Source organism: Hypomesus nipponensis, chromosome 19, assembly GCF_054491055.1.
Source record: "Hypomesus nipponensis isolate SF chromosome 19, ASM5449105v1, whole genome shotgun sequence".
NCBI classification, from domain to species: domain Eukaryota; kingdom Metazoa; phylum Chordata; class Actinopteri; order Osmeriformes; family Osmeridae; genus Hypomesus; species Hypomesus nipponensis.
This window is the reverse complement of record NC_140379.1, coordinates 8,689,909-8,714,290: the sequence shown is the minus strand read 5'-3', so window position 1 is coordinate 8,714,290 and position 24,382 is coordinate 8,689,909. Positions and strand designations below refer to the sequence as shown.

At 46.0% G+C, this 24,382-nt stretch overlaps 1 protein-coding gene across 3 annotated transcripts; it reads right to left on the bottom strand.

Annotated features, from left to right (window-relative positions):
* Nucleotides 1-10,769: 10,769 nt before the first annotated feature.
* On the bottom strand, nt 10,770-21,606 carry cdh5 (cadherin 5). Of its 3 annotated transcripts, none has more exons than XM_084682967.1 (12): nt 21,074-21,606; nt 18,458-20,714; nt 17,927-18,218; nt 17,583-17,699; nt 17,282-17,449; nt 16,957-17,138; nt 16,458-16,708; nt 16,078-16,211; nt 15,825-15,934; nt 15,550-15,652; nt 14,571-14,816; nt 10,770-13,521 (listed from the first exon to the last, which is right to left on the bottom strand). In XM_084682967.1, the coding sequence occupies exons 2-12, from the start codon at nt 18,668-18,670 to the stop codon at nt 13,037-13,039; spliced, it is 2,301 nt and encodes a 766-aa protein (XP_084539093.1). In that variant the 5' UTR covers nt 18,671-20,714; nt 21,074-21,606; the 3' UTR covers nt 10,770-13,036. The 3 variants fall into 3 exon arrangements, with proteins under 3 accessions (XP_084539093.1, XP_084539095.1, XP_084539094.1); XM_084682969.1 differs by having other exon boundaries at nt 18,458-18,670; nt 21,074-21,605; XM_084682968.1 differs by lacking the exon at nt 21,074-21,606 and having other exon boundaries at nt 18,458-21,059.
* Between the last annotated feature and the right edge of the window lie 2,776 nt (nt 21,607-24,382).

Below are 24,382 nucleotides of genomic sequence, written 5' to 3'. Positions count from 1 at the left end.
CAGTCTAAGTCCTGTCCTCTGCAGAGCTCAGCCTCCTCCTTTCTTTCTCTCCATCTCTGTCTCTTCATCTTCTCCTAATTTTCTCTCCATCTTCTTTCTCTCAGTCTCCTCTTTCTCACTCTCCCCATGCCTTTTTCCCTTTATCTTTTTTTCTTGTTTTTTGTCTCCTCACTCCTCTCTTTAACCTCTCGTAACCACTCTTCTCTCCACCTCGAATCACCTCCCCCTCGCCCTCCCCGTCTCTACCTCTCTCAATTTGTGCTGTGGTTGTCATCATGATGTCCGTGTTCCAGAGCTAGATCTGACAGCACTGGCTTGTGTCTTCTCAGTCCCCCTCTGTCAGAACAGAGCACCCTCCTCTGGAGTCCATCTCCACGTCAACACCGCGACCAAACCATATCAATACCGCAATAATATGCTCTCCAGCTTCTTATTCTATTCACCCATCCACCCTCTTCTCTCTTTTCCCACAGGAGTCATTCCACTTCTCGCTGCCACAGATATATCATAATAATTAGCCCACATTCCTTCCCTGGTGCTAACTGGCCAATGCATCTCTCCCTCTCCCTCTCTCCCTCTCTCTCTCTCTCCCTCTCCCTCTCCCTCTCCCTCTCCCTCTCCCTCTCCCTCTCCCTCTCCCTCTCCCTCTCCCTCTCTCTCTCTCTCTCTCTCTCTCTCTCTCTCTCTCTCTCTCTCTCTCTCTCTCTCTCTCTCTCTCTCTCTCTCTCTCTCTCTCTCTCTCTCTCTCTCTCTCTCTCTCTCTCTCTCTCTCTCTCTCTCTCTCTCTCTCTCTCTCTCTCTCTCTCTCTCCCTCCCTCCCTCCCTCCCTCCCTCCCTCCCTCCCTCCCTCCCTCCCTCCCCCCTCCCTCCCCCCTCCCCCCTCCCTCCCCCTCCCCCTCCCTCTCCCCCTCTCTCTCTCTCTCTCTCTCTCTCTCTCTCTCTCTCTCTCAATGATGGTCAGAGAGAGACAGGCCTTGCGACGGAAACACATAAATGCCTTCCTCACAATCCATTCTGTTAATGTAAGTCAGAGTGTGCTTGGCCAGGCAGGAATCGATCTCAGATACAAACCACTCTGGCATGTCCTGAGCCTGTCCTGCATGTGATGGCTCAGTGGAGTGTTAGGGAGTCCTGGGACCAACCCCTCTGTCCCGGGTACAGGAGCCTGCTGTGGCAGCTGTCTGTCCCTATTAGAGGCCCAGAGAGCGGTCCTTCCTCTCTCATTCAGACAAGTCTGTCTTGTTTCTAAGGGAGTGTTTTGCCGGTACAGCGTCCGGTGCGGTGTGTGAAGCAGCTTCCTATATTGAACAAACGTCATGTCTCGTCTTGCAGCTGAGGCTGAGGTCGCCACTAGCCAGTCAGGGCCAATAAGCGGCTGAGTGGCGGAGAGAGGAGAGGACGAGGACTGGGGAAAAAAGAGCAGAATGTGGAGAGAAAGATGAGAGAAGAAAGGAGGAGGGGGAGGGATGGAGAAGGAGTGGGGGCAAGGAAGAGAAATGGGGAAAGGAGTAGTGGGGGGTTTGGAAAGAGGAGAACCCTACTTTAATAGTTCCCATGGTTACTACTAACTCCTCTTCTACAGCACTCTACTGTGGCACTAGAAACAGGACCAGTGCCTGTATGAAGGAGGGGAGTGGATGTGGGTCACCCTCTGTGTTGGGGAAGAACAAGTGGGTCAGCCAGCCTGTAATCTGCCTGTCTGCATGCAGGCCTAGCTTCTCCTAGAGCACCCATTATGATTATCATTATTATGCTGCTGTCCCATATTTCACTGACAGCCTATTGCTTTGCTGTGGTCAACAGATGATGTCATACCATCACTGATGTTTATTTCTAGCCGGCGAGCCCAAAGCCAGCTCCTACTGCACACCCACCATCAGGCCTCACATTGGAGATGCAGCAGGCCTCCTCTGCTGCTGTCTGGCTGCGGTGTGATGTGGACACACCGTTCACGCCAGCCAGGGCAACAGCAAGGCTGCAGGACAGAGAGGAAAATCCCCCTGTCAACATCATAATGGAGAGATGATTTACTGGCCTGGACAGACCATCATCCAGAGATCAGTCACTAGTCCAGGCCTGAGCCCCTGATCCGCAGCTCTGGGCTGGGGATGATTGGCCCATCTGGACCTAACCATACGGATATTAAACATGTCTGAACTTCCCCTGGAGGTCTTGTTGATGGCAGGCCGGAAATGAGCTGTGATTGGTTTGTCCCCTGTGAAGAGATGGCGTTGATTGGCTTGCTGAGAGCCTTAGGGCAGAATGAATTATTTTTGTGTGTGATCAGGCCCCCTACTGAGCTCTACCACGGCAACATCACCTCTGAGGCAGTTCCTCAAGGGGGGGTACCTGAGTCTTGAGAACCAGCGAGAACATTACATGAAAATGACATGCTGGGGGCGTGCTGGCATACATCATCTGAGGTCTGGACGACCAGTTTGTTAAAACCAGGTTGTTAGAAGGGAGGGTGGAACAGTCTGTATCTGACAGACATAGGAAGCAACAGATGGAAATTAACAGCACATCACATTCTGTGTTATGCAACCATGTCTTCTTGATTTGAATGAAGGGACTTGTCAAGGTCATTCTCCCTTCTCCAATCTACCTCCCTGTCCCCTGCCTGCATCACCCCCCCCCCCCCCCCTCGCTCCACAGCAGTTTACCATGGCAATTATTAGATCCTATTAAAAAGCCTTGGTCGCTAATTGCTAAGCAAACAGCTCTCTGTCTCCAGCAGGCTGGATGAGATTCACCCGACATCTGCTGCTGTGATCTGCCCTCCTGCAATGGCTCTCATTGGGAAGGCTTCTCACTGGCGCACACACATGTACACACACACCTTTCGACACATATCTCTCTCTACACACCTCTTTACACACATCCCACCTTGATACAAACATCACAACCCTATACACACACAGGCTTTCTACACCCCCCCCCCCTCTACACACAAACAGACTTAAGCACCCCCCCGCCCACTACCCCCTACTGGGTACACACACACCTGATATGCATATAGATGGCCATATGGGGGTGGGCAGGGGAAGGGGGGGCTGAACTGAAATATGAATTTTTCTGACATTTTCATAACGCATAAAAATAGGGGTTTATGTGTGAGGGATGGAGGGATCCCGGTAATGGGCTGCTGATGGATCCTGGGCACTGGGCCGGAACAGAGCCCCTCCCGTGGTGGGATTCTGGCCCAGGATCTCATCTGCTCAGAGAAGAACAATCACGCCTTGAGATGCAAGCACAGTGGTAGAGCTGAAAGCTGCTTAAAGGGAGGGAAAGCTACACTCACTACGGCAGGTTATGTGACGTGCTTACAGATGTGTTGATGTCAAATTAATGTGTTAAATAATGTGAGACATTCATCCTAATGTGTTCAACTTGATAATGTGATGGCAGATAATGTCGCGGAGTGATAGTGAGTTACCAATGAAAAATGTGTTGACAAAGTAAACACCAGAGATCTCTTCTCCCACCTCTATTACCTCTGCACCATCATGACATGAACAGTGGAATGTGTTGGGAGTTTTGGGTAAACCCATGGAAGATTACTTTCTGGTGAGGGTGAACACCAGGGACGAGCCCAGGTGTTGGGGGGGGGGGGGGTGAGGAGAAAAGAAGTGACACCATGGAAACGCAGCAGCCAATTAGCCGACCTCTCACCGTTCCTGCCTCTATTATTAATAAGCTTAGCAGCTTTCCTGGTAGGGGGTTTTGAGGGTGGGGCACCAGCCTCTGTTACACACCAGCCTTTACAGAGAAGTCCCACTACAGACCAGCCTCTACTATAGGCCAGCTTCTATGGCGCTCCAGGGTAAACTACAAAAGTACACCAGGGTATACAGGGTAACAACTAATATGAAAGCATAATCTCCAGCATCTCCAGCCTCTTCAGTATAACAGCTCAGTGTATCAGTACTGTACATCAGTCTATCTGTCAGAATGTTAGAAATAATGGAGAATAGGATGCTCATAATGAAGCATCTTATTGCACCACATGATTGATAATTAGCACGAATAGGAGAAGAATGGAATGTGTTAAAAGAGATCTGTCTTTGGCGTGCATGGGGCGCCAGAAAGGTATGTGCCCTGAGGCAACAGGAGAGATGCTCGTTAACTGTCTCTCACACACAGACAGCTGCCTCTCACATAGCTAACTGCCTCTTCTACAGTTATCTGCCTCTTACACAGCTAGCTTCCTCTCACACACATCTAGCTGCCTCTAACACAGCTAGCTGCCTCTCACACAGAGACTGCTGTCTCGGCCAACAACACAAAGCAGCGTCCCCACTCCTCCAGCAAAGCTGGTTTGCAGATGATATACACTGGGTCTCCATGCACACTATTCACAGCTGTGTGGCACACTGCTAAAGTTAATGCTGTTGATTTCTGAGTGAATGTGCATGTCTGTGTGTGTGTGTGTGTGTGTGTGTGTGTGTGTCAAATGACAAGCTGTCTACAGCCTGGGGTGCTGGTGACATTTCCGGTGTGGAGGAGTAGGAGGGCTGGTGAATTATAGATGAGAGGCTGACATGGTCGAGTATGATTATGTGAACCTAGTGATACTCAGAGACACCTTTGTAGCTAACGGAGCACACAGCCTCTACACAGACTTCTGCCGCTATAGATTTACACAGCAGCCTTTTAACATCAGACAGGACAGGACATCATTTAGCAGACGCTCTTATCCAGAGCGACTTAAGGTAAGTACAGGGACATTCCCCCGAGGCAAGTAGGGTGAAGTGGCTTTCCCAAGGACACAACGTCATTTGGCACGGCCGGGAATCAAACCAGCAAACAGCAGACAGCAAACAGCTCAGCCACCTGACTCCCCTAACATGAGTCTGACACAGTTGGGAGACAAAGGAGCTTGTATAAGGGGCCTTGGTCAACAGGTCTGAGCTCTGGGGTGATGCTCGCGACCACCCCTCTCTGCAAGCAGGATTCTGATCTGTGACAGAGACTAAGGAGAAGGCCAGGGACCATGTGACCTCCCTCGGGTTCCATCACGACTGCCATAACCCGTTTCCATTGGTGTTTGTTACAGGTGACAATGTTCTGCTTTGGCAAACAGTTTAGAGAAATTTCAGACTGCGTTTATATGGGTTGGAACTAGCTCTGTGTCTGGGGACAAGGTGTTCAGACTAGGGCTGCTTCGCTCCACCACTTAACCAATAAGATCCGTTATCCACCATGGAGATGGGACAGATACGGCCAGGTCACACCTGAGGCTGAGGATGTCTTTTTGTGTTAGCAGAGGGACATAGAAGTGTTTCCACCTCTGTTCCATTCATAGCTCTCATTAGAGGGTCTAAACCTGTTAGACTGCCACGGGGGACAAAGTACCGGGCTCACCTAGCCATCCAGGGGGGTATTCCAGGAAGCAGGTTATGTGACGTACCCGGGTCAGTTAACTCCCCAGCTGACACCCAGCATTGTAGCAACATTGCCAGTAGGTTGCTGCAACATTGTGAATCAGCTGGTGGGTTAACTTACCCGGTTGTGTGGCATAACCTTCTTTCTGGTAAATTGCTGTGTTTAACAACAACAACCCCTTCACTGTTGAATATGTGAGGTGTCCACAATGCCCCTTTATAGAACTTTTACAGAACTTTTGATTTCATAATGTATGTGGGCAGTTACTTATGCAATACAATTTATTGGAAAAAAGCTAAAAAAGGGTTGGCTGTTTGAATCAGTTATAAATTTTACCTAAACACAGCAGTCAAAACTGGCAACACAGCAGTAGAAACATCACATTTAAGAACACCACATTCACCGTTTACAGGGGAAAAAATCAAACTAATTTAAAACGTCGTAACAAATAAACAAGAAAATGTTGATGTTTTGTCTTACCTGAGCAGATCAATTTCATTAGCATGTACTCCCGTTGTCTGTACCTACAGCAACATCACAACCTGTTAACCAGACAGTATCTGAACCTGAGCTGGATGTCTCTGCCAAGCCGAGCGACGACGTCCACAGCTGCTGGAGCGGGGGGGAGAGAGATGAGAAGAGGAGGCGAGCAGAGGAAAGGAAAGCAAATGAGATGAGGGAGAAGAGTGATGTGAGTGACAGCCTCTCAGTTGTTTATAAAGCCCCAGAGGTGTGTGTGTGTGTGTGTGTGTGTGTGTGTGTGTGAGTGAGTGAGTGTGTGTGTGATCAGTCAAGGGGACATTCAAACACAGCCTGTGTTCAGAGGTCTTTCCGGTACATGACTACAGCGTACTGATCAATAATGACACATTGACCTTGACACTCTTATCTTCTCAATAACTTCTGTCAGGCCTGTCACATGTTAAGGGTGCATGGAAATGAGCTCATCTTCAATATGTTAATAAACAGTTTTTGTGTTCTTCAATGGGTTTCTGTTTGATGCTATGCTTCATCTAATGCCTCTTTTAATTGAACTAGAAAGAAAGAAAGAAAGAAAGAGATGGATGGATATTGATCACATTGTAAAAGTCCTAGAGACTTGGCATCAGTTGTCTAGTGAGGGACATGAGGGAGCCAGTCAGACAGCAATAGCAGACGTTAGAACACTGGGGTTCTGTTTCATTCTCAGGGTAACACGTCATAGAGGACGGAACACGTGACAACGTAGTGTTGTCCCCAATGTAGAGTCCTCCCTAACTCCTCTATCTCTTCCTTATCCTCTCAGTTCTCCCTATCCTCTCATGAATGTGAGGGAGGGGAACTGTTTGTCCAGAATATAGAGAGATGCACAGCCCTGGGCAGGTGGGAGCTAGCAAGTACATAACCTAAAACTACAAACCATACAGTCACAGTCTGTCTCTTTATATATTTTTGTATCTTAGGAAAGATATGGCTATAATGTGTTTGGTGTATTTTTATTGCTACTTGTTTGAAGTTGTTTTGGTTTGGAATGCCAATTTTACGTCCGCAATTTAAAGGGCTCTTTTGTGAATCTTTGGTCTGAAAAGATGTCCCTCGTGTAGGTGAAAGATAAATAATAAATAAATCATGCCTACAGCCAAAACACAATACTATTTGTAGCCTGGACCGAGAGTCTTCACCACGCTCATCAATCTTGACTAGCCCTCACTGACAACACAATTTGCCCCTGCGTAAGTCAGTTATCGTATTCCTTAGAGGAGAACCAAACTCTCATATCATCTACAGATTATTGTAGCAGCATAGGCTATCAATTAAAAGTGTACTAACTTTCTACCCGAAGCCCTGTTAGAGGCCACAGAAGTATCTTTTTCACAAAGATATTCCTCATAAGACATTTAACATCTATAGGCTACAATTAATGTGTCCAGCAGTGTACTTGTTTCTTTCGTCGACATGGAACAACAGAACTGGAGCAAACATACTGGTAACCAACATTGAGGAGTACATTGTAACGGGAGAGAGAGATGAAGAGAGAGGGGTAGAGAGACGATAGCCTAGGCTACGTACCCGCAGAAGAAATGAAATCCCACGCAAGGCTGGCGTCCCTGTCCCTTAAATGGCTATGACAGCAGAAAAGAGAGATGGTGAAACTCAATTTGTAACGAAAACGACTCGTTCATCTTATCAAATATGCTAAGATGTAGCCGTATGTCCGCAGCATCAACCGATCCTGACCTGAGTGAAATCCCGACTAAACACGCGCAGTCGACTGGGGGCACGGCCCACCTCCACAGATTAGCGAGAGAATAACCTGTTAAAACTATGCGTAACACGTTCCTAGAGTGGTCACAATCTGATGCTCTACAGATTGCATTTAACATTTACTATCAAGGCACTTAATTATTTCTCCGTCTCCTGATAAATGTTCTCCCCTCTGCGGGTCGGCAGACATCTGCATTTAGCTGCGCTTTTGGTCATGACAACAGTCAAGTTGCCGTCGGGGCAGTGGAAATACAACCTTTTGGGTTAAACTCTGGCCGACGGTCAGGTTCTTGCGCTTTGATCTGAGTCTGCTCGGTAGCACATACACTGTTACAGTGTTGCATTTGTGTGACTCTGGGCAACAGCGCGGCAGTTTGTTTACTGAAGCGGCACGGGTTGGCACGTGGGTTGCGTCTCCCCTCAGAGAAGCCAACGGAGAAAAAATCTCTTAAAAGCGAAACCGTTTTCTAAAGAACAATCATGCATGATATTTACAAAACACCGATAAATAGCCTACAGTTCTAGGCAACATTCATCAAAAGCTTATGCGCTGTCCACGCTACAGGCTGTAGCGCTAACAAAGATTAATGATAGGTGTGTCGTGTGTATGAGATAGATCAGAATCCATGAAAGGGTTTGGCGACATCTACGGGCGATGTGGGCGTTCCAATGTTGTTATTTCCCACAGGTTTGCAGTAGCAGTTGTATTACTGCCCTCTTTAAGACTTTAAGCGTCGAAATCCGTGTCAGCTGCAAGACTGAAAATATGTTCTGTATCATTGCAGCTTGATAGGCGGCATGGGTGGATGTTGACAGACGGTGATGTTGTGTGGGTGGTTGTGGTTGTGGATGCTATGGGAGTGAGGCCTGTCTCAGAACTGTAATCAATACATGGGGCAGTCTTAATTGATCAATCGGTTAGGATCAATATTCTGTCCTCAACCAGAGACTATGGGCTGTGAGAATAAAATAACAGCCAGCCTGCTGTAGTCATACAGCAAACTCCCTGTTCAGTATTGGCAACTTGGCATTAGTTGAGGGTAGGCTGTACAATTCAAAGACCAATATGGTGATCACACTACTGATGCTTAAGGTTTGACCATTGAGAAGAGAGATGTCCTTTCCGACCACTTTCTCACTACAGCTGACTAGGAGAATTTACTGGACAAAAAGGAAGGGTTTTTACTGCAATTTCACAATCGTATGACTTTGTTATGAGCCCTGACCTGGCAGAGGCCTTGCTGAGTCATGTTTACAGACGAAGCCGAGAGAGAAGAGAATGAAACGTCATTCGCTGTCGTTGCCTCTCAGCCGTTGTGCTATTAACTTGGACTGATGGACTGGCTGAAGACTGGGGCGTTGGAGGCTCCCAGGACAGGCCATCTGGTCAGGGATGGACTCCTCCACGGCTGCCAACCATGTCACTGTCCCCCCCCCCCTCTCCCCACTGCTCCTTCCTCTTGAGCTCCTGATGCTGATGTGGAACATGTGTTGAAAAACGTGAGAAGGTCAGCTTGAAACACACACACACACACACACACCACTTAACCTATAACTTGAGTGTGGAACTGAGTGACCAATGGTGTATGTGTGTGTGTGTCTAAGTGAAGAGGAGGCTGAACACCAGAAGGCCATCTGAGAGCACTCTGAGGGCAGTGAGCTGGAAGATACTGAGTCGAGCGGGGAAGAGAGTGAGAGGAGAGCAACAGAGCCACAGGAAGGGGGGGGGGGGCGGTGTGATACAGAGAGGAGAGAGCGGAGGAAAAGATTAGGGTGAAGGAGATTGAAGGAGAGAGCAGAGGAGGACAGAGTAAGAGGGAGTGAAAAAAATGAAAGGGGGAGAGAGAGGAATGTGGGACATGGACAGAAGAGAGAGAGAGAGTGAAGAATACAGAGAAGAGGGAGTCAGATATAGTCTTATATAACACTACTACCCAATATCTAATTTTGAAATGCACTTTAGCCTTCTAGCTAAGTTATTCCAGGGTATTGGGTTGTCATGCAAAAATGATCTGTAGGAGGACAGTGATGTATAGATATTCTACAGTGAGTGCAATATTCTGACAAAACAAGTGCTACATAAAACCAAATAGTCATTTTTTCTTGTTATAGACCCTTTTCAGGATTTCCAAAAGTAAAAAATGTTTCCTTGTCAGAATAGTTGCAGTAGCAAAGGAAGGTGCCTGACCTTCACTTGTCATTTTGCTGTGTCACTGCATCTAATCTCCCCTGTAGAGATCAGCAGGGATCGATTCATGGTCAGGTGTGTGGGAGGTGTAAGCTCCACAGGGCACAAGAGACGAGAGAAGGGAGAGTGAGAGGAGAGGAGGAAAATATTTTCAAACATATGTTTGAGCATGTGTGTGTGTTTTCTAATGCTGGTCAAAGCAGGGCCTAGCACCACATGCTTATCAATAGGGAGATTCCTGTGCTGTGTGTATGTGTGAGTGTTTGACTGTGTCTGATTGTGTTTGTGTGTGTTTGTTTACAGAGTGAAGGGCAGACAGAGAAGACCAGTATGTAGGGCACAGGAAAAGAGAGTGTTTATCACTGTCTGGTTTGTGGTGTATTTCCATCCTGAAGAAAGGTCTCATCATTGTTCCCATGACTCTGCTGTTAGGTTTATATTTGTAAGTATTTACTTTTGTGAATCATAACATGCAGGGTTATAAACGAAATATTGTTTGTATTGCTCAGTAACAGGTCAGAGAAGTTTTCTATTTGTGAGTTTCATACATACTATTGGTAAGCATACATTTTGGTTATTCATAAAATACATACTAGGTAATAGCAACATTTAAAGCAACACTGTCATCTAGTGTTCATTTGGTATAACTACACCAGCCATCTGACACTTCAATATAAATGTATTTTAAATGATCGAGTTGGGTCCATGTCCCATGCCTTGTCGACAAAAACAACAGTGTGTAGTTGGGTTGAAAAGTAGGTAACAGGGTAAGGGTTTAAGGTTGAGGTTTAGAGTTCAACAGCAGCTGAGAGGAGGGATGGCCTCTTGTCGGTTTACTGTCAACGTATAAGCTTTCCATCATCCTTCCGGTCAGTACTTTTTCCGCTGTACGCGTGTCTCAATAAGTACATTTTGACATGTTAGTTTCCCCATAGAAGTTCTGTCATAACCATTGTCTCTGTGCTCCGTTTATTCAACATATACAAAACTTTTAAGTAAGAAAAGCAGTTGTTTTACATAATACAAACCATATATAAATTCAAGGCACATCATTTAGCTCATTTAAAGTATATCTACACAAAAAGGAAATGCATTGTGTTCTCAATCTGTTCAAATGTGTCCTGTACTGGTACCAACAGGTGTGTACAGTATGTAGGCTTTTCCATTCACACAAAACTCACACAGTACATCAACCCAAACACACCACTTGTACTCTTGTGCTAGCTCTTCTCTGCTACACAACCACTTAGTTATAGAACGTGTTCAGACGGCAGAGTGAACCAGTACTGAGCCACTAGCCTGGGGATAGTGAGGCCAGCTCCGAGGTACATGGCTCCAGTACAGTATTTACAGTGTCCAGACTATTACAACACATCTCAAGATCACAGGACATTGTCTTGATGCAATCTCCTTTGAAATCCAAAATGTTTTCAACACATGCTGACATACACTACAAAGCACCATTACCACACAATGTAACCATTATTCCCAAATAGTACTGTGGTGGAACACAATACAAATATGACATAGGATCTTTTTATAGTATATACCGCTACTTTAGAAGATGAGGATAAACTGGATAAAGGTAGTCTGGATAAAGGGTGAGGGTGGAATGGGATAATGGGATACAGTCAAGAGTAGATTGAGTTAGAGGGAAGACTGTCCAGATCTTTGCCAGTGGTCACCAGTGAATGAGACAACCGAAAAACGAGGCCTGGTGGTTAAAGCTTTAGGCCTGGACATTGTTCTGCATCTGTAGTGTCCCTCTCCCAAGGTTTTCCTCAGACCAGGAAAACAGGATGTGAGCTGCAATGTGTTGCTTTACTTAATAGATAAGCAGACAGGAAGCTGACTTCCTCTATCGCAGGAAGCTCATTCCAGAGTTGTGTTTAGGTGATTTCGAAGGGCGGGTGACGGAGCTGGACAGAGAGCTATATCCCAACAGCAGACTGCCAACATGGCTTCCATGTATTGTATCCATTGTTTATAAATGGGGTACCCAGCTGGCAGTGGGGTTTACCTGAAACAAAATGGGAAAAAAAGAAGAAAAAAAACCACACAAACTGACCAAACAAAACGAAAAAAGGATAAACAACATTTCAGAAATCAGATCAAGAGATCCAATAACATTTTGGGTGTAAACCTCTCCCTACTGCGTCACTGAAGCAGGACAGTAATGTCATCAGCTAAATGGCAACCCAACTAAAAAACCTAGGATGTGTGATTGAAAACACTGAAATCCATCTCAAACCCTGCTCCACAGAAAGGAAGATGGAAGGTTAAAAGAACAACAGGTTAAAGCTGTTCAGAGCCCACCATTGTCTTCTGTGTTCTTCCCTTCTCCTTGTCGTTTCCTGAGTTGGCTGAGATGTGTGAGCCACCAGGCCTGAAAGACTCAGGGTTGAAAGATCGACAATAGGCTGGGGAGTCCAATCAAATAAACTGGGGCCGGAGTTTGATTCTGTCAGCTTGGCAATCAGTGCTTCCTGCTACTGTGTCCCTGGGCACTGCTACTGTTGACAGCCCGGAGTCATTTTTGTGAGGGTGATTCAGAACAACTTGACTCGCTCACTGACTCATTCCCATTACTTAGGGTTCACATTATAGTGATTCAGTTAACCCAAAGAAAAAAAAACAACACCCAGTTTTTTAAATGTCCCTCCTTCTATGCACGAGTAAGAACCAGATAGCACTTTAAATGATACAGTTGTCAATTAACAACCCTCATTGCTGTGATTATTACAACTGTTGTCTTTGATGCCTTGTGACCATTCTATATCATAGCTCCGTTCTGTCCCCAAGACATTGTTTCATGGTTGATTTGTCTTTGTTGTTTTTTTTTAAAAAGGTCAGGATTTTTCCCCTCAACAAACACTTTGTAATAAAAATATATCAAAGTTATAAAATGTACAGGCTTTAAATTCAAGGCAAGTGTCAAAGATGATATAAGTAGAGGACTGACCATGCAGAAAGAACAAAAAAGAAAATAACTTGTTCAACAGGAACAAGAAAACAAGGATTAAAAAAGATACAAAGAGTAAGGGATGGATTGAGAGAGTGATAGACTGGGAGAGGAAGAGAGACAGGGAGTAGGCGACTGGGTTTTTAGCCTGTTGGTTCTTTAGCTCAGTGTTGGCATCAAGAAGGGTAGAGTGGTTCAGGCTTCAGGGGTCAGGGGAAAGGGGTCAGGGGTTGGGGTTGGGGTCTGTGTAAGGATTATCAATGGGGGCTGTATGTGTCTGGCCCATCCACCCCATACAGCTCGGCCAGGGGTCTGAAGCGTGGACCCCAGTCCTGGAGGAAATCATAGTCCAGGTTGGAGCTGGTGGAGGAGTTGTCCAGTGAGCTGAGGCTCCCGGCCAGGGACTCTGGGCCTTCATAGCCGTAGATGTGCAACGTGTCATAGGGGATGCCATCCCGGTCATGGTCTGCCTCGTCCTTCTTCACCTCAATCATCACTGCCATGTCGCCCTTGCAAGCGGGGGGCCGCTGGACCATGGCGTAGAGGGAGGGGCCCTGGCACATCATGCTGCCGTCGTGGCGGGCGGAGGTCAAGATGGACACGTCATAGCCGTTGGTGTCCATCTCCCCGCCGCCCTCCTCGTCGTAGGTCACGAGCTGCTCGTGGATCTCTGCATTCTTCCCCATGCTCACCAATGCCTCCTTCTGGTAGCGCTTCCTCAGGACAAACAGGATCACTATGACTGCAGGGGGAGAGGGAGGGAGGAAGAGGGAGAAGTACAGTATAGTGTGTAGTGTGGTTATGTGTGTATAGTATAGTGGTAGAGATGGAAAGAGGGGGGATAAAGTGAGGAGGGAAAAGATAAGGAAATGGAGATAAAGAGAGAAGGGGGGAGAAGGAGAGGGGGGGAGATCAAAAGAGGCAGAGGAAAAAAGAGAGATGGGAAACAAACAGTTAGATAGGCATATCTTGAAGTTTTATCCTCAACAGAAGTTCCAGAGGAGCTTCAGGAGATTTACAGAGAGGAAGGACAGCATCTAGGTCTGGGACACACTCTGGATTTTTAATAAGCGCCACAAGAGAAGATAGCATTTCTTTCATGAGGCAAATGAGATCTGTCTGTGAGAAACTTCTGTGGTTGAATGGATGGTGTGAGCGGCTCTGGGAACCTCACGATAACAAGTCCCAGAATTGAAAAGTTCATCTCCACTTGGTTCTATGTACTTGAAAAGAAGCCCAGTGTATTTGATCCTCTGTTCTGCTCCTGTTTTTCCCACACATCTGCTCTGCTTGGCAACTTCTGCCGGAGCTTCCGCAGCTCCTTGCTCCAACTCACCAGCTTTTCACTTAACATCTGTGGCACAAGGCTCATCTAATATGACAAATAAGGCCTTCTCCCTCAGAAAGCAGCCGTGAGAACGCATCAAAGTGAATATTCAGCTCAATGGCTTCTATTCCTGTTGTTATTTACATACTTGTGCATTATTCATACAATCAACACTGTGGAAAATAAAGGTTCTCACAAACACAACCTGGTCTGTAAATAGGACAGAAATGTGCCGTCTGTTGTCATTGGAGACCCGATAAGGATCACTGACATAACTTTACCATTAGCTCAATGATACTACCTGTCTTCACCCACAGTACAGTATAACTTACATTAACTAAAACCAGGTCGATGCTAACTGACCCAGGCTATGTGACATGGGCTAACCCATACCAAACTGAACTGGGTCTAGGGATCTACACTAACCCAGACTAAGTGTCCCAAGCTAACACTGCTGGACTGACCGAGGATGGTGAGGATGCAGAGAAGGATGGCGATTAGAGCTGGCGTGCTGACGCCCATCTTGAGATGGGAAGCTTTACACTGGGTGTGGATCCTGTTCCTGTCACAGCGACACACTCTTATTGGCAGAGAAGTGACACTGCTCTTTGCCGGTCTCCCTCCATCGTTAATCCCAATCTCAAGGATGTAATCCTTGGGGTCGTCCACACTGAAGCTGCCGTGTTTTAGCAGGATGTTGGCTGTGTTATCTGAAAGAGAAACAACAATGGCGGTCAGGGGATCTTACTTTGGCCCAACGAACCTCAAAGAACATTCTTAAGGCATGACGGGAATCCTGAGAACCGCATTTGGCAGGTTGGTAGTGATAGAACAGGATGTGAGAGAACACACTAAGAGTCCTCGCTTATGAATGTCTTCCCTTATATGGAATGATTGGAAATTACATCTTGAAGATGTACATCTTGAAGATGTGTCACACGAACACGACATCCACATCCCACTGATTTCTTAAGTGTGTTTCTTCCGTTCCTTATGACATTCCCCTGTAGGGCAGTGTAATAATGCACACATCACCCAAACAGAGCCATGTTCCTGTCTCAACTTAACAGGCTGGAATCTGAATTCAGCTCATTACACAGCTCCGCTTAACCGAGCCAGGTCACCCCCCCAGCTCTCGCCAGATATGCAGAAAAGGGCCCATGGTCGGTTTTAAAGAGCTTGTACGGCATGAATATTTCACATACTTTCCCGCCATATGTCGCTGTCCTGGTTTCCGACCTACTAGGTGAGGAGCTACTCAGATGTCTGATTGGTTTAGAGCTGAGTGGCGCACTGGCTGAGTGTTCCATGTCGAGAGACACTATCCTGAGCCACTCTGTGACCTCGGGAACCCACCAAGTACACCAGCTTCATGTACTGGTTTGCCCTTTCTCTATTCTTGGTATGATTTGGAGAGTTATGTACGAAAGTAGGTTGCCTCACCCTTGTTGTCAATTACTGAAAAGTTGGAGCTGGGCTCCATCAGTGAGAAGCTGAATGTGGCTGTTTGTTCATCCTTGTCTGTGGCTTGAATTGTCCCAATAACCTGCTCAATAAATGTAGAGACAGAAAGGAGGGGGAGAACACAGTTAGCTTCATAACATTGTTGTAGGTGGTTGTCGTCATGGTAGGGAATAGACATACTCTGGCACTTCAGGAAATCTAATGCAGCGTGGTGACAAAGCGGACAGAGAGATTGTAAGAACATGGCCCCTCACCGTGTTTTTCATGTCGTTCTCACAAACAAACACATCTTCGGCAGAAAGCTCGGGCTCATTGTCATTGATGTCTATCACGCGCAAGTTCACCTTCACAAAAGAGGCCAGTCCTAAAAGGCAAACCATCACTCTTAGTTCAAAGAAATTTTCAGTTGCGCCACTCTCTTTCTATATTTGTAAAGGTTTGGTTTGTCTACACATCGATGTTACTCAATAGGACTTTAACATATGAAGATGTAGGTGTCAGGCCCACCTTGGGGCTCCTCTTGGGCTTTGACCTGAATCGTGTAGGTCGCCTTCAGCTCACGGTCCAGCTTCCTTTGTGTAGACAGCTGTCCTGTGATGGGGTTGATTCCCACTGGACAGTCTATTTCCTCGATGGAGTACCTTCACAACACAGAGATCATGTCACATTCACACTCGGGACACTAGAGGATCATACCCGGACCATCAGTAACAGCAGTATTAGATACAGTATTTGAAAGTACTTTAGTTTTTTTATTTGATCTGATCCACTGGTTTGATTGCCGTTGGTTATACAAATCAAGCCCACCCAAGGTAATGAAGGTTTACCGCATGGGCTTGTGTAGATAGGAGTGCCATGATCATCTTGTGTAGATAATCAGTGTGTACCTTATGGTTTTGTTAACACGGTCAGGGTCTCTGGCTTTGACCACTCCTATGTTAGTGACCATAGTCTCCTCCATCACGGAGAAGGTATAGATGTCTCTGGTGAAGAGGGGGGGCTCGTCCACATCCAGAACCCGGATGACGACCTGTGTTTTGGTCACCGCTGAGTTCTTGTTGTCTGCTGGTTCCTGGAGGTTGTTCTCTCGCACATCCACAGAGAATGTGTAGCTGCTCTGGGTCTCGTAGTCCAATGGCTGAAACACATCAATCCATGAGCCAGTGGTTAGATAGCAAAGACTTACTCTTCTGGGAGAATATTTTTGGTGCATAGTGACTACAGTGATACTCAACTGATACTCATCTAAAAGATGTTAAGCAGTGTTTTTGAGAGGTGCTCAGCTATGAGGACCTATGGATCACATGAGGATCATAACAGGGCAAGTGAGGAGGATTGATGCGTGTCCCAAAAACACCCTCAAGCCCTTAGTGGTTGATATGGTACCTGTTTCAGCATAAGGTTGCCATCTTTTGTTGGACTGCGCTCCAAGTCAAACTTGATATTGAGCGGAGCGGCAATGGTGAAGAGGGGGTCTTTGTTATGCAGTTCATCTCTGTCCTCCAGCTCCAGGGTGCCGAGCTTCACATCCAGCTTCTGGTTTTCAGGAACTTTAAACTCATACGATTCTGGGGAGACGGGAAGTGAAGATAAGTTTGGATGGCTTCAAACCACTGAGCTGATTTAGTTTGATGATTGCTTTTATTCACTGCTATTTATTTTGTTCTCAGGAAAAAAATGAAACCATTCCTTGGTGGAGGTGGGCTCTTACTTCTGGTAAAGGATGCCATGTTGTCGTTGATGTCGGTCAGGGTGATAGAGACAGAGGTGGTCGCTGTGCCCCCCTGCTTTTTCCCCCTTGTGTCCTGAGCCTGGACAACCAGGACGTACAGGCTGCGAAGCTCACGGTCCAAGGGCTCAAACTTGGTCGTTATCAGACCTGGGATGGGCAGAATATCATTGTGGTCATCATTAACCCAACGTTAGCCTTGGGCCAGTGCAGCACAGATGCCTGAAGAGGACAGATCTTAATAGTGGTTGCTAAAATAGTAGTGGGTGTGCAGTGTTGTTACCTGTGAGGTTGTCGATGTCAAAGACGTCCCCTCCTTGGAGCAACGTGTAATGCAGCGCTGCGTTGGCCGTTGTTGGGTCATCTGCATCAGTGGCACTGGCTGTTATGACTTTAGTTCCTAAAGAGCACATGTAGATGGATTTCACCTCAGTGTGTGTGTGTGTGTGTGTGTGTGTGTGTGTGTGTGTGTGTGTGTGTGTGTGTGTACATGTGTGTGTGTCCATCACAACCAGATTGACATGCAAAGAGGGCCAATTTGGAATTTGTCTGCACCAGGAGGAAGTTGTTAGCCAGACCACTGTACAGGTGTACGAGTCAGGTATACATATCAATGATTTCACTTACCTCTATGTGACCTCTCTCTGATGGATGCATTGAACGATGGCGGGAAGACAGGATCGTTGTCGTTAATGTCTGTGACCAAGACCACAAAGTCCTCTTCTCGCTCCACCAGGTTGCTGCGGTCATCAAGCAGCTTGGCCCGAAGGTGGTACTCACTCTTCTGTTCGCGGTCCAGCTGGCTGGTAACGAACAGGTCCCCAATCTCATTCACCGTGAAGATGGGTGGGTTATGACCCACCACCCCTTCCCCTACTATCTCATAGTGTGTCTTATCATTCACCTTGGTGGACCTCAACTGGAGGTGGAAGAATTGATGAAAAAATTGATGAGTACAACAACTGATGAGTACAACAAGGAGAGAATCTGTAATCACAGTAATTGGACTGCTGAATTAGCCATCGAATTCTGCAGAATTAGCCATAGAAGCAATATATTCTAGTGGTATAAACATTTTTTTTGGCTGGCCCAGAATTCCTCTGCTGATGAGCATACGTCCATGTGGGAGGAGACAGAGACGGCGACATCTTGTCATACCTGTCCGATCTTGTACGGCACAGGAGCCGGCCTCTCCTCCTCCACGTAGAGTGACTTCCACAGCCACTCTCTCTTGTGGCGTTGCAGAACGGGGCCTGCTGGCCCACCGGCCCTCAGCTCAGCCATGCTGACGACAAAGAAGGAGAGCAGGGACAGGAGAGCCATGCTCAGCCCTGGTGCGCTCAGCCCACTGGCAGCTTGCTGCCTCATCATCTGCGGAACATAGGATTAGATGACAGTATAGGACACGCGGAGGAGGAGAAACAGTCGTGTGCAGGATAGGAAGCGGTCACTCAAAGGTAAGGAAACAGTCACTCGAATGCTGAGAAACAATCACTTGAAGACAAAGAAATAAGCACTCAAACTCTAAAGTCTAAAAAGAACAGTGATTAGTAATCAGTCATCTTTACAGTTTAATCATTTTCGTAACTCCAAAAAATATATAATTGTGGGTATCACAGAAAACCCACATTGTTGTAGGCACATAGGAGTAATGGGTGTGAGATGAAGAAACACCACCATCCTAGATAACATGCTTTATCGGGATTATGCTTCTCCTATTGTTGCCAGCCATGAGTGGAAGATATGGAGATCAGGTGGATTAGGGTTGGCAAAGAGCTTAATCTTATATTCTTCTATCTAAAAGTACTCCAATCAAATGACCACCATGCCTGGCCTCCCTTGAGCTTTACACATATTCTGTTATTGTCACGGTGACCAGTGATAAACTGCACAGAGGGAACCAATCAGTAACTCTTTCACATGCCAATGACATGGTAGTTTTCCGGTTTTCTTTCAATTTTGTTAATTAACATACATCCCGTTTCTTTTTTGTTTTGATGAATAAGAGAAAGGTTGGCTGGTAGTTCCAGAGGCAACAATCTTATAGCTCATGATCATTTTACAATCATGAATATTTAAGGACATGAGTGTCCTTAGCCTTTGTGTGTTTTGGTAATGAAAATAGTTTTTCACCCGATTTACTCCCTTTGAATTTTTTTAAATAAAAAAATACATTTTTTAAACGTTACCCCTTTCTTCCGTTTTGGCCTGGTGTGTTTTCCCAGCAATGACGTGACACCTTTCATCAGGCTCAGGAAGTGTAAACACAATGCCCTCTGGGAAATATGTCCACATTGCTAATGATGGGTCATCACCATAGTAAGGACTCACACCCTTCCTGCCATTCTGCTCATACCCTCCCTTTCCTTGCTCTCTCTCTCTCTCTCTCTCTCTCTCTCTCTCTCTCTCTCTCTCTCTCTCTCTCTCTCTCTCTCTCTCTCTCTCTCTCTTTGTACTTACATACAGTATATGTGTGTGCTTGTGTGTGTGTGTGTATGTGTGTGTGAAATGCCCCAGTACTTGACAAATTAGATAGTTGGCCAGCTGCTCTTACACTGAGACAGGTGTCTTACATCCAAATCTGAGTCTGGTAATGTCTCTTCATCATGAACACACAGATGAACGTAATGTCTCACCCTACTTTCAGTCATAAAAAACATCCTATACAAAGAGTCAACTATTAGTTCCTAGTTAGCTATTAGTTCCGTATAGAAATGTAATGGTAATATACTAAAATCGAATATTAAACCTTGTGATTGTGATGCTATGACACATTTCAGTGTGCATGCATGTGTGTGTGTGTTTGTGTATGTGTAAGCAAGAGAAAGAGAGAGAGAGAGATAAAAAGAGTCAGAGAGAGAGAGAGAGATCAAGATAGAGATCATTTGTGTGTTTACACGGTTCAGATTAAATTTAGGTTTAATCACAGAGCAGCCTTCAACAATCTGTCTGCCTGTCACTAGTCTAGGAAATACCGTCTGTTACTGATGAGCCGTCTCAGATCTGACACACACACACACACGTACACACACACACACATACACACAAAAATACACCGCAGTTTGAATTTTGAGGTGCTGCTGTTATAGGTGGTACAGTATGTAATTACAGTAGTAATCATTAATATTGTTATTTTTTATAAATATTTTAATTACTAAAATAAGTAAACAGTCGTATAATAACATTATGCGACACGTTTGTGGATTTTTTTTATATACTTAAAAACATTTCACAAAAGAAAAACTAAAATCCTTAAATCTTCACTGTTTTGTATATCATGACACAATACAACAAAACACAACTACTACATGAAGACAGTATTCAGCACAGTGTGAGTGTTCAGTGTGTATTAGTCCGAGAGAGGTGTTGTAGGTCAGCTTGTGTAGATCAGATTGTGTAGATCAGATTGTGTAGCCTACGACACAAAGTAACCCATGTAAGTCCACGGCCAGATGGAGGAGTTCACTGAGTCGGCTGGTTTCTTTTCTCCTTCTGAGCCCAGGGTATTAGAATAAAACGGAACTAACACAGAAGGCTTGTGGGGATCAAGTCCTCGCTAAAAATCTGCCCTGTTCTGAGAGCTGTGTGGCGTTATCTCTGCACTGTCCGTCACAGATTCAGATTCTTCTGCATTGTTTATTTCTATTCAATTCAACTAACTGCATAACTAAACCACACAGTTAGTCTGTACATTATAGTTGGAGGTAATTTGTGTTCCCTAATGTACACCCAACAATTTAAATCATAGTTTGGGAAGGAAATAAAAACACTCACCAAAAATGGGAGAAGTTTCAACTTGGGCTTATCCAGCTGTTCAATCAGGATAGTAAGTCCAGAATGAGATGGGTCTCAGTCCAAGGGTTAGATCCCACAGTGGAGGATTGAGACAGAGAGAGAAGGAGCCGTATCTGAGAGCCGTACACACAGCTGTGCTGTGAGTCTGTCCCCTGGTGTGTGTTGTGTCCTTATCCAGGCTGCTGGCCGCTATGGTCCCTGAAGGGTGCTGTTCACAGGACGTCCCAGTAGCAGAGTTCAGCCCCGTTCCCTGGTTACGCCACCATAGCCACTTCCTGCGATTGTCCAGTTCCTTTTCTTCTGTGGTGTCCTTCCATGCAGCTCCTGTGTGGCAGAGAGAGAGACCGGAGATCAGAGAGGAGAGACCAGCAGGCTCTATCTAGGCACAGCTGGAGGAACCCCGGTGTGAGGAGGGGGGAGAGCGGGGGAAGAGAGGGAGGAGAGCGTGCATCCTGGCAAGGTACGACTAGTCTGAAGTGAGTGGGGGAGTGTGTGCGAGAGCAGAAACCACATGTTAGCAAGTCAGGCATGCGTAGAAAATGAGAGAGAGAGTTAATGTGAGGGGTGAGGAGGGACTACCATGAGCAAGGCATTAGAACAACTCCTGCTCTCGCGTCCACGTCCTTGGTGAGCACACTGAAAACACTGAGAGAAAGAGAGAAAGCAGACAGATTAATTATTCATACCTCTGGGATGAAGATTATGATAAACAGGTTAAAGGAGTTAATCCCAGAGGATGGGAGAGGGTTGGATGTGTGTGGAGGGGGGGTATCTGACTCAGATCTGCCCTAAGCCGGTAAGTGAGATGAGAAGGGCTTTCTCCTTTGTCCCCACACCACCACCCTCCCACCATTAGTGTATATATGCTATTATTTGTCATTGGAGGAGGAAGTGGAACTGAAGTTTGGAAGTATGTTTTGATCAGAGCCCCTGGGCTGCCGCCCTCCCCCCCCCCTCCCTGTGCTACCTCCCCTCACTGTAGATCAGTTTATTGAGATTAGATTTAAAGAGAAGTCAAGCCTCTCAGACAGAACAGTCCTATTAATGCCACTGAGGAGAGAGAGAGAGTGACAGACAGAGAGACAGAGAGACAGAGAGACAGAGAGACAGAGAGACAGAGAGACAGAGAGACAGAGAGACAGAGAGACAGAGAGACAGAGAGACAAAGAGACAGAGAGACGTTGTTAACTCAAACTCAATCTTTATCCTGGAGAATGTCTCCACTGGCAGGATCTCCAGTGAGGTCTATTGTTCTTTGTGACCTGGAATTCGTTTGTATGTATTGCATTTTCTCCCCCTACTTTACATCCTAGACATAAACAAATCTGTTGTAGCATAAGAATAACACTCTAAAACCAAGTAGGTTTGTTTGGTACCCCACATGGTTCTTCCCATCATGCAAAGGGGTCATATGGAACAATTTATCAGAGAGTTCTACAACAGAATTATTACAAAGGTTTTATGTAGAGCATCACCTTTCTGTTTTGTAGTAATAACCTGTCAATCCTGAGTGATCTGACTCCGACCCGGCCCTCCCCCTGATGCCTGATGATGGCTCCTTAGTGAGGGGAGTTGATGGCTCTTTAAAAATAGCAGGGTCCCTGTCATGCTTGGTTAGCTGTGTCTGAGCAGCCCTGTCTGGGCTCCTCTGAGAGAACCCTGAGCTACAGCGTACAAGAACCCAACTGACTGATCTCAACAGAAATGTGCCATTCTGCCCCAGGGCAGTTAGCTGGGGTAAGAGGGGAGTGGGGGGCTGGGAGGGGCGCACGCACCCATTCTCTCTCTCACTGGCTTAGAGATGCACACTGTACGCACACTCATGACACGCACGCACTCACGCCATGCACCACACACTGACACACACACACACACACCCAAGGAAATGACCGCCTAAAGAAGTATTAGACAGCAATGATATTTGCGAAGGGTGATTTTAACCTTTCCCCACCCGCATACACACCCCAATATCCAACGTATTGCCCTTCTCCCCAGATTTCACCCAAGTGAACGATTGCCCCCTCTTTCATCAGCCTGTAAACTCATCTGTGTGGTGAGGCAGAGGTTACACCACATCAATGACCTGAGCCCTGCTTGTGAAGGTGCTGTCTGCGGAGATCACACTGAATCGCAGAGCAGGCTGACTGCCTCTACACAGCACCAATGGGCTCACGTCGTCCGAGGCTTTTTACCAATGTCACTCCTCGTTCATCTCAGACAGCTCGTTATCAGCTTGTTATCAGCTTGTTATCAGCTCGTAGTCAGTTCTCAGGTGAGGAGACTTACAGCAGATGCTTGGATGAAACACATTATAACCATCCATTGTGCTGGTATATTTGAGGCACTGACTAATCTAAAAATTCAACACTACAGACTTCAGCACTGGGACCAAATGTGTGACAAGAGTTGTTTTCTCACACTGCAGCTGTGAAGCTGAAAGCACCAGCAGCCATTTCTGGCGTGAAAAAAAAAGAGGAAAAAAGAAGCCACTTAGTTATTTGATAAAACAGACACAGGCAAAGCTTTCATGTTGTCTTCCTTAGACTCACATGTTGTAACCGTTAATACCCAGAATATATTCCCTCCCGGTCTCTCAGATTGGCTCAGGGTTTCATCATAGACCCGCGTTTTGCCCTTCATACTGTCTCCAATAACAAGCACACAGATGAGGGAAGATCACAGCACTAGGTGTTTCGTACAGAAAAAAACAGCTTTCCATAAGAAACCAGGAAACCACATGATATTGCAACAGCTATTAGTAAGAATTGCAATATTTCACAGCATTCTTCTCCTTGCAGTACAGAAACTCCCTCTTTTCCGTTTGTTCCAGAGTTTGATCTTGTTTTATGTATTGTTCAGGTGCACTCCACCAGCTTTTCTCATATCAACTCAGGCCTTGTGTAAACAAACACATTGAGGACAAATTAAATGGTAATGTACATCAATCCGTTACGATCGCTATCTCCTGCAATTAGAACACCTTAATCGTCTGAACTGTGGAAGAAATTTAGATTTCCTGTGTGCTTACATTATTCACTAATCAAGAGAACTAGTCATTGGATACTAGTTAGTATGTTCTCATGTAAGCTTGCTATTAATAAGAGTAGATTGTGTCTATGTGTCAGGGTTAATAGATGTTTGAGATCAGGAGAAATAACTGGCTAAATGGTCCTTGTCATGACTACAAGGAGAGCTCCAACTATGAACTCTGTAGTTTGAGTGGTCATGTGTTGGGAGCTGTTAATCTCTTTCTCTGAGACTGTCGTAACATCATTACTGCCTGACTGT

Excerpts from the sequence above, each read along its gene's own strand:
- cdh5 (XM_084682967.1), bottom strand. The coding sequence starts at position 18,670 with ATGATGAGGCAGCAAGCTGCCAGTGGGCTGAGCGCACCAGGGCTGAGC. Across the intron at positions 16,212-16,457 it reads CGTGTTAACAAAACCATAAG|GTACTCCATCGAGGAAATAG; the intron begins GTACACACTGAT and ends TGTGTTGTGAAG. Across the intron at positions 15,653-15,824 it reads AGAACGACATGAAAAACACG|GTTATTGGGACAATTCAAGC; the intron begins GTGAGGGGCCAT and ends TTTATTGAGCAG.